Source organism: Salvelinus alpinus, chromosome 22 (genome assembly GCF_045679555.1).
Source record: "Salvelinus alpinus chromosome 22, SLU_Salpinus.1, whole genome shotgun sequence".
In the NCBI taxonomy this organism is placed as follows: domain Eukaryota; kingdom Metazoa; phylum Chordata; class Actinopteri; order Salmoniformes; family Salmonidae; genus Salvelinus; species Salvelinus alpinus.
In genome coordinates this window covers 22,096,334-22,106,773 of record NC_092107.1, presented here as the reverse complement: position 1 = coordinate 22,106,773, position 10,440 = coordinate 22,096,334, and the positions used below count along the sequence as shown (strand labels likewise).

The following is a 10,440-nucleotide window of genomic DNA, read 5'->3' as shown; positions in this document are numbered from 1 at the left end:
CACAGCTGGGGGCTGAGGGGGGTCTATAACAAGCGGAAGCGGTGAGAGACTTATTTCTGGAAAGGTGGATTTTTAAAAGCAGAAGCTCAAATTGTTTGGGCACAGACCTGGTTAGTATGACATAACTCTGCAGGCTCTCTCTGCAGTAGATTGCAACTCCGCCCCCTTTGGCAGTTCTTTGGTGTTAAACGAATGGGGGCAAGAAATGTGAATTGTTTCGCTCTCAAGAAAAGGGTGCCATTGAAAGGAGTGATTTCTGGGGTAGCAGTAAATGTAAAAGTTGACCAACTGAAGGGGAAGATTCCAGTGTTTGTGATGCTCGTCGTTTGGTGTGACAGACAGGGTGGCGAGAGTGGTGAAACAGAAGTCATTGTCTGTTCTTTTGAGTTTTGATGTTGAGTCTGTCCGACAAAGTGATGTTAGGATATATAAGTTATCCTGTACAAACTTTTGTACAGAAAAACATTATGCTGTTACAGGTGTCAAGCTTATAGGCATGTGGCAGCAGTGTGTAGGAGGGAGGTTCCTAGGTGTGAGAAGTGTGCAGAAGGGCATGAGACAAAGGAATGTGTTGCATTGGGGAAGGTAGTGGTGTGTTAATTGTTGGGGTGCCCATGGGGCTGGGGATCAGAAATGTCCCATGCGAGAGGGGCAGGTTGAGGTTACCAGGGTTAGAGCAGTGCAGAAGTTGTCATATGCTGAGGCAGTGGAGAAAGAGAGGAGTGGTGTGAGTAATAGATATGTACTAGTACAGAGGAATAGGCCAACAAGTGATATATGTTTCAGTTAGATTGGATTTTTGGCATTTATAGCAATGGTTATCAACTGTACCGCAGGGATGGAATGTAAGTCGCAAAAAAATTGAGGTTTTGGTGGAAGCTGCAGATAAGTTTTTGTGTGTGCGAGACTTGACATCAGAAGAGTTACAGGGTGTGTTAAGTGGTGATGTCCCATCCTTTCAGGTTGTTGGCATGAGGTAGGATTACATATATTTAAATAGTTAAGTAGGGTGGTGTTAATATATATTATTATGATTATATATATATATTTTGTGAGTGTAGCGTTAGATGGTAGGGTATTTGTTTATTTATTTTTTCAAGCAAAGTATACGGGAGTTGTCCTCCAGTCTAGTATGTGGCGGTAATGCAATATATTGGATGCCAACCCGCCGTTAAATCTCATCGAAGAAGCCATGACTCACTTCTGTTTAGCCGTTTAAGAGTGTTGACCCGGTAGCGAATGTAGGAGGGGTCATTCGGGTCACAAGCATGTCGTGGAGGGGATGTATTTTAAGATTGGCTAGGGATGACATTATTTGTATGGCAAAGAGAGGAAACAGGTATGGTGTAGTACAATATGCATTTTGACCATGGCTGAGCTCTTCAACAACCTTGACCACTGATATATGTATTGTCAGTCGTGAAAAGATAGCTAAAACTCAGCTAGCGGCTGCCAGAGCTAGCAGGTTAGCTTGACGATGAACAGCTCATCCCTTTGATATATGTTGCTAGTGGCGCCAGGGTCCACGGTTGTAGTACTATTTGGGGTTGCTTGTTACTTCAGTCTTCCCACTTAATTATTGTTTGAGTTGGCTATTCTTCTGTGCCATGTAGCTAGCTATTTTTTGGGGAGCGCCCAAAAGTCCTTTGTTGTTGTTTACGAATTCTGCCATGTAAATATGAAATAATTACCAGCTGCCTTACCTGTGTTCATTCACTGTTAGCACAGTATTTCTTAATCCTAGTCCTGGGGTCGCAAAGGGCTGCACATTTTGTTTTTGCCCTAGCGCTACACACTTGGGGTGTATTCATTAGCAACAACTGTAGCAAAACGTTTTGCAAAGGAAAATGTTAAGTAATGAAAACTAGATACTATCAGTTTGGTTCCTAGTGAATACAACCCAGATTCCACTTATTGCTCATCATCAAACATTTGATTAGTGGAATCAGGTAGTGCTATGGCAATAACAATAACTCCACTCCCTAGGAACAGCATAAAAAAACACTGATTTAAGCAGACACTCTTTTCCAGAGCAACTTAGTCAGTGAGTAAGTTCCTCCCTTTTACTTTCAAAATGACTTCTCTTTTCTCTAGAAAGAGGATTCAAACCATTTCTCCTTTTACTCTGATGTTATTATAGCTAACTAATTGACCAATCATCTGTCTCTTACTGTTCATGTTTTCCTAGAATCACCCTCAACACTCAACAGAGATGTGGCTTCAAGAAAGCAGTGAAGGAGACAAAGACCAAGAAGGGGGTCATAGAGGAGACGGGGCCCTCACACACAGAGCCCAGTGAAGGGCTCATCCACAAGAGGGGTGCGTCTCCCCTCGTGGAGCCCTCAGTGGCATACACACACTCCAGGAGCTTTGGCAGACTGGTCAAGCCCCTGGTGTTCACAATAGGGGTAGGTTTTTAGGTCTTTCTTTTACTTAACAGACACTACTCAATATAACTGTATTTCTTGTTACACACTTTTACTGTTTCAAACACACATACCTCTATAGGTCTATTGCCAGATTCAGCAAAGCATTGACAGGGAATAAAGGGGATTAACACCATGTTAGTTTACAGGCTGTTCATTTGGCACAGCGGCCATCTGGCAGTATGAGTCACTGAAGTCCCGGGTCCAGAGCTACTTTGACGAGGTCCGGGCCGAATGGTTGGAGAAACTACGGCCGCAGAAACAGGGGGATCTTCGCAAATGGGTGAGGATTTCAGAGGAGGGGGTGTGGACTTTGCCACTCGCACTAGGTCAAATATGTCAAGGCTCCCCCTTTCTCTTCTTGCTGAACTGTTCACGTTGATGTCTTAGCGAGTTGATTCCCTATGCTGGGTCGTGTTTATTACTACACGCAACAGAATAAAACATTTTTTTTAAACATTTTGCAACAGAAAACTAAAATGTATGTTTATTATTGGACCAGGTTGTCCTTCCCAGTTTCAGTCAGTTTTATTCTGTTTGGTGCCTAATGAACACGACCCAGGTTTCACTACATTGTGTGGGCGTTTTGTCAAACTGTTTCTGTTACAGATCAACCAGTGGTGGAACAGCTTGAGTGAGGGCCAACGTACTGTTGCAGGTTAGTCTGTACTGAAGCCCATAGATTTTGTTGTGTCCTCTCAATAGTAACTAGTTGATACAGATAATGATTGTCACTTTCACTACTACCCTCTATCTCAAGATAATGTATACTTTTTGTCTGTATGAGAGAGAAATTTGTCCTGCTTTATACCCAACCACTTTGATACAAAAACACATTAGATTGGAGCAGACTGCAGTCGCAGTGCAGTGCCCAATGAGCAGTTTAGGTTCCTTGCTCAAGGGAACATCCTGCCATCTTTTACCACCCTTCAGCACCTCCCCTCACCTCTTTCATTATCCACTAATCTCTCATTAATTCAGTATTTTTCTACTCCTCTCTCAGGGATCATAGCTGCTAATGCCGTGGTGTTTTGCTGTTGGAGAGTGCCATCCCTCCAGCGCTCTATGATCAAATACTTCACATCCAACCCTGCCTCCAGTGAGTAGGGGAGACTGTCCTATCCTATGGCAAATACGCTTAACTTGATCTCTGCCTCAGGAAGTGTTCATTGTTACGTTCCGCAGCAAGAAACATAAGGGGGAACAAACCGAGTCACTGACAACAACCAAAATGAAACAGGTGGGGTTTTAGGAGGCGGTCTGAAGGGGGCGGTCTGCACATGGGGGTGTCCACTGAAAGTTGACTAGCAACAACATTTGGAATCTAAAAAACACCCAGCATGAGTGCCCACTAAATTTGCCCAAGAACACGCAAAAACATTTTAAACCCACACCAAACTTAAAGACAGGAAGCAAAACAAAAACAGGGAAGATCAGATAAAGGATTTAGTCTAGAAATCAAAATAGGGAGAGCCAACTAAAGTTCTTAACCCTCCACATAACTGGAGCACTGGGCCAGCCACTCTTAAATATCATCTGGTGAAGCACCTTCCGACTAACAAGATGGACAAGCCAGCGTAGGTGTAACGTATACTGACCAACGAGGTGACCCCAATCGGCGCGCCCAACGTGCGAAAGTGCTATACGTACGAAAGTCCAACCTCAAAACTTAAATGGAAAAAACCTGTAACCGTAATCGAGTGTCAGGATTAGGGCCATGAGTTTTTCTTCGCCACGCACCAGGAAGAGCAGCTAATGGGGATCCATAATAAATACAAATATGTGACCGGACCAGGAACGTCTCAGGAGCCCTTGTTCTAGGCTATAGTTTTAACTGGTCGTGTCAATCAAGACATTTTATTGCTAGTAACACTGGCAGAGATCCAGTTTATTTGACATATGTCATAGATTTTGTAATATTAATTAAACTCACCTGAACTCTTACAGTAAAAACAGCATAAAAAATAACAAATATACAGCTTTTACAGCCCAAATATAATCTGAAAAAGACTTGTCCAATAAGAAATAGTGCGGACAGTAGCAAACCCTAGCAAAACATTTAGCAATTAAAAATATTTCTTATCGAACAAATTCAGGTAAATCGCTCCCCGTTTTGACCTGTTTAGTTCCTAATGAACACTTCCCTGATCATCTCCTCCTGTCTGTACCCTACCCACAGAAACCCTGTGTTTCCCCATGCTCCTGTCCACGTTCAGCCACTACTCCTTCTTCCACATGGCGGCCAACATGTACGTCCTCTGGAGCTTCTCCTCCAGCATCGTCTCCATGCTAGGCAGGGAGCAGTTCATGGCCGTTTACATGTCTGCAGGTACCAGCGCACGTGTGTATGTGATAGACAGATTACTAGTCCTGAAGTACAGACTTATTTTCAGATAAATAATCAATCATCTCCTCATTGCCAGGTGTTATCTCTACGATGTTCAGCTATGTATGTAAGACAGCCAGCGGGCGCTTAGGTCCCTCTCTTGGAGCGGTAAGCACCAACATTTTCGACTTCCTGCGGAATTTCCCTTTACTTCCTGTCTCTGACATCACTTTCTGTCCTCCAGTCAGGAGCCATCATGACAGTCTTGGCTGCCGTCTGTACCAAAATGCCAGAGGCTAAGCTGGCAATCATCTTCCTCCCGATGTATGCTTTCTCTGCAGGCAATGTGAGTGAACAACCCTTACAGCACACTTAACCACACAGAGGCTACCTTCCAATTTTCTATCCATGGAAAATGGCGCATTTCTATGTTTTGTAGTACAAAAGATGAAGGTAAGTGTTTCCAATGATGTCATCAACCAATGAGGAGGCAATGCCTACTCACAATTGGTCAAAATCACACTGTTTTTCCAATGACATAATTTGTACATTCCTCAATTTTTTCCCCTACAAAACATTAACACCATTTTCACCTACTGTATGTTGATGTTGGGGTAGTGCTGGAAATTATTAATACAATTGTGAAGTTTCCCTTTAAAAGTATTGGATTGATGCAAGCATAGATGGAAGTTTTCACCATATTCCTCATACCCATGTGTACTAAGGCTGGGAATTGCCAGGCACCTCACAATACAATATTATCACGATACTTAGGTGCCGATACGATATGTATTGCGATTCCTCCGATGTCTATATGTATTGATTCAATACTGGGATTTTATTGCGTTTCGATGTTCCAAACAAATTGCTGCTGTAGAGGGACAAGAGAGCCATGAGAAAACGAGTTTTGATCAGTCACGGAAATAAAAGTGCTGATAACAAATTGGTTCCCTATTTAAAAAGAAAATGGAGAACAAGCTATGAAGGAAAAATAGCTAACGCAAAAATCGTATTGCGATATTGTCAAAATGATACGATATACTGTCAAATAAAATCCCGATATTTTACTATCTATTATTTAATTTTTTCCCCATCGCTATAGCGTACATGTGTACAGTTCAGGAAGAGGGTACAGAATCGCAATGTCGTCATAAACAAAGCATTTTGGACCCGTTGTTATGCTACTTGGGGATTTAGTGTTGTTGATATTTTGAGGTTTTTGTTATGTGTTTTGACAATTATATGATTTGACTTATTGTGGCTGTGTGAAATGTTTTAGTAGGGTGTCTTACGTGACCTGCTGTGCACACTTACTGAGATAATCAGTAACCTAGCAACCATCATTTTCAAGGAAAGGAGGAGACACATCGAGCTAGTGACCAGAGTTCAAACATTTCCCAAGTTTATGCAAATTTCAGCAACTGCCTGACAGCCAATCTGGAAAGGGCAGCTCTTGCTAGCAAGCTTTGACATTAACTAACAATATAATTGCCATCATGCATGCTGTTTTAAGGATACCCACCATGGGAGATCTCAACGACTTAAATAATCCCTAAGTACCCCCCTTACTAGATCTGACTTTGCTGAAAGCTACTTTATTGAGGAAAATGTACTTGTCCTTCCTAGCTATCTTAAGATGAATGCACTAACTGTAAGTCGCTCTGGATAAGAGCGTCTCAACGGCTAAAATGTAAGTGTGAGTCCAGGAATTTCTTTGTTGTCCTATTTATTCACACCATCCGTTTTCTCTTCTCCTGTCCAGGCATTGAAAGCCATAGTAGTCATGGACACAGCTGGCCTAGTTTTAGGATGGCGGTTCTTCGACCACGCGGCCCATCTAGGCGGAGCTCTTTTTGGCATGTAAGTCAGCTTCAAGTCCATCTGTCTGTCTGCTCTCACACACTCATCCACGTTCAAACTGGCTGTTGCACAGGGCAGCAACAAAACATCTCAACATCTAGGTCAAGCTAGCTGTCTTTGACATCTTCTCCATTATACCCTGGCTTTGCTGATTTTGTTTGGGAGGCACCCCCCCCCCCCCCAAACTGCTCAGGTGCGCCACTCTTCTTACTCAATGTTGCTCCCAACCTATCGTGTACATGTGTGGTATTGGGTCAGGTACTTCGACAGGTGACAATTTATGAATTAAGATCTATTATTTTAGTCTCGTTTGAGCTCTGTCCGTTCTACCTCTCTTCCTATCTCTATACAGTGCATTTGGAAAGTTTTCAGACCCATTGACTTTTACCACATTTTGTTAATTTTATTTTAGAATTGATGAGTAAAATGTTTATTTAATCCATCTACACGCAATACCCCATAATGTCAAAGTGAAAACAGGTTATTTAAATTTTTTGCAAATGTATTAGAAAATGTAAACTGAATACCTTATTCACGTAAGTATTCAGACCCTTTGCTATGAGACTCGAAATTGAGCTCAGGTACATCCTGTTTCCATTGATCATCCTTGAGGCGTTTCTTCAACTTGATTGGAGCCCACCTGTGGTAAATTCAATAGATTGGACATGATTTGGAAAGGCACACACCTGTCTATATAAGGACCCACAGTTAAGAGTGCATGTCGGAGCAGAAACCAAGCCATGAGGTCGAAGGAATTGACCGTAGAGCTCCGAGACACAGATCGAGGCACAGATCTGGGGAAGGGTACTAAACATTTATTCAGCATTAAAGGTCCCCAAGAACACAATGGCCTCCATCATTATTTAATGGAATAAGTTTGGAATCCCCAAGACTCTTCCCAGAGCTGCCGCCCAGCCAAACTGAGCAATTGGGGGAGAAGAGCCTTGGTCAGGGAGGTGACAAAGAACCCGATGGTCACTCTGACAGAGCTGCAGAGTTCCTCTGTGGTGATGGGAGAACCTTCCAGAAGGACAACCATCTCTGCCGCATTCCACCAATCAGGCCTTTATGGTAGAGTTGCCAGACGGAAGCCACTCGTCAGCAAAAGGCACATGACAGCCCGCTTGGAGTTTGCCAAAAGGCACCTAAAGGACTCAAACCATGAGAAACAAAATTCTCTGGTCTGATGAAAACAAGATTGATTTATTTGGCCTGAATGCCTAGAGTCAAGTATGGAGGAAATGGCACAATTCCTACGGTGAAGCATGGTGGTGGCAGCATCATGCTGTGGGGAGGGTTTTCAGCGGCAGGGACTAGGAGACTAGTTAGGATTGAGGGAAAGATGAACGGAACAAAGTACAGAGAGATCCTTGATGAAAACCTGCTCCAGAGTGCTCAGGACCTCCGACAGGGGCAAAGGTTCACCTTCCAGCAGGACAACAACTCTTACCACACAGCCAAAACAACGCAGGATGGCTTCGGGACAAGTCTCTGAATGTCCTTGAGTTGCCCGGACTTGAACCCGATCAACATCTCTGGAGAGACCTGAAAATAGCAGTGCAGCGACGCTCCCCATCCAACCTGACAGAGCTTGAGAGGATCTGCAGAGAAGACTGGGAGAAACTCCCCAAATACAGGTGTGCCAAGCTTGTAGCGTCATACCCAAGACAGCTCGATGCTGTGATCGCTGGCAAAAGTTCAACAAAGTACTGAGTAAAGGGTCTGAATACTTATGTATATGTGATATTTGAGGAGATTTTTTTTTTTTTTTTTGCAAAACATTCTAAAAAAATGTTTTTGCTTTGTCATTATGGGGTATTGTGTGTAGATTATTGAGGGGGGGAAACTATTTAATCAATTTTAGAATAAGGCTGTAACATAACAAAATGGAAAAAGTCAGTGGGTCTGAATACTTTCCGAATCCACTGTGTTCCTCACCTATTTTCTCCTTTTTTTAACAGCTGGTACATCATGTATGGCCACGAGCTGATATGGAAGAACCGCGAGACCCTAGTGAAGGTGTGGCACGACCTTAGGACAAAGGGTCCTAGTGGGGGAGGAAACGGTGGCAGCGGCCCCCAGTAGAGCGCACTGGACTGGGTGAATGCATGTGGATGGACTGGCCTTGGCTGATGTGTAAATTACCAGATTACAGAAGAGTGTCAATAGCATCAACAGCCTTGCTGGCCACACAAACCGAAGCCCAACTCTCCATTTACCCCCCACACACAAGCTCTGTTTGTCTCTCACTCTCTGTCTCTCATAAAAATGCCATTTGCATTCAGTGCTCTCTCGCTTTCTCTCTCACACACACACTACATAATAATGCAGGGATTTTGTGTGTTTTTGAGAGAAGAGGAGAGGACACACTGTTGAGTTACACTGGCCTGTATTCACAGTGTTGATCTAGGATTAGATGAGCCTTTTAGATCATAATGATTATACAGTGAGGGAAAAAAGTATTTGATCCCCTGCTGATTTTGTACGTTTGCCCACTGACAAAGAAATGATCAGTCTATAATTTTAATGGTAGGTTTATTTGAACAGTGAGAGACAGAATAACAACAAAAATATCCAGAAAAATGCATGTCAAAAATGTTATAAATTGATTTGCATTTTAATGAGGGAAATAAGTATTTGACCCCTTCTCAATCAAAAAGATTTCTGGCTCCCAGGTGTCTTTCATACAGGTAACGAACGGAGATTAGGAGCACACTCTTAAAGGGAGTGCTCCTAATCTCAGTTTCTTACCTGTATAAAAGATACCTGTCCACAGAAGCAATCAATCAATCAGATTCCAAACTCTCCACCATGGCCAAGACCAAAGAGCTCTCCAAGGATGTCAGGGACAAGATTGTAGACCTACACAAGGCTGGAATGGGCTACAAGACCATCGCCAAGCAGCTTGGTGAGAAGGTGACAACAGTTTCTGTGATTATTCGCAAATGGAAGAAACACAAAAGAACTGTCAATCTCCCTCAGCCTGGGGCTCCATGCAAGATCTCACCTTGTGGAGTTGCAATGATCATGAGAACGGTGAGGAATCAGCCCAGAACTACACAGGAGGATCTTGTCAATGATCTCAAGGCAGCTGGGACCATAGTCATCAAGAAAACAATTGGTAACACACTATGCCGTGAAGGACTGAAATCCTGCAGCGCCCGCAAGGTCCCCCTGCTCAAGAAAGCACATATACATGCCCGTCTGAAGTTTGCCAATGAACATCTGAATGATTCAGAGGACAACTGGGTGAACGTGTTGTGGTCAGATGAGACCAAAATGGAGTTCTTTGGCATCAACCCAACTTGCCGTGTTTGGAGGAGGAGGAATGCTGCCTATGACCCCAAGAAACCATCCCCACCGTCAAACATGGAGGTGGAAACATTATGCTTTGGGGGTGTTTTTCTGCTAAGGGGACAGGACAACTTCACCGCATCAAAGGGACGATGGACGGGGCCATGTACCGTCAAATCTTGGGTGAAAACCTCCTTCCCTCAGCCAGGGTATTGAAAATGGGTCGTGGATGGGTATTCCAGCATGACAATGACCCAAAACACACAGCCAAGGCAACAAAGGAGTGGCTCAAGAAGAAGAACATTAAGGTCCTGGAGTGGCCTAGCCAGTCTCCAGACCTTAATCCCATAGAAAATCTGTGGAGGGAGCTGAAGGTTCGAGTTGCCAAACGTCAGCCTCGAAACCTTAATGACTTGAAGAAGATCTGCAAAGAGGAGTGGGACAAAATCCCTCCTGAGATGTGTGCAAACCTGGTGGCCAACTACAAGAAACGTCTGACCTCTGTGATTGCCAACAAGGATTTTGCCACCAAGT

At 43.5% G+C, this 10,440-nt stretch overlaps 1 protein-coding gene across 1 annotated transcript; it reads left to right on the top strand.

Moving 5' to 3' along the window:
• Positions 1–1,202: 1,202 nt before the first annotated feature.
• LOC139549260 (presenilin-associated rhomboid-like protein, mitochondrial) lies at positions 1,203–8,896 on the top strand. Its single transcript, XM_071359520.1, has 10 exons — positions 1,203–1,339; positions 2,189–2,408; positions 2,569–2,709; positions 3,036–3,084; positions 3,430–3,525; positions 4,606–4,755; positions 4,850–4,920; positions 4,997–5,098; positions 6,515–6,612; positions 8,574–8,896. The coding sequence occupies exons 1-10, from the start codon at positions 1,269–1,271 to the stop codon at positions 8,695–8,697; spliced, it is 1,122 nt and encodes a 373-aa protein (XP_071215621.1). The 5' UTR covers positions 1,203–1,268; the 3' UTR covers positions 8,698–8,896.
• Positions 8,897–10,440: the final 1,544 nt, after the last annotated feature.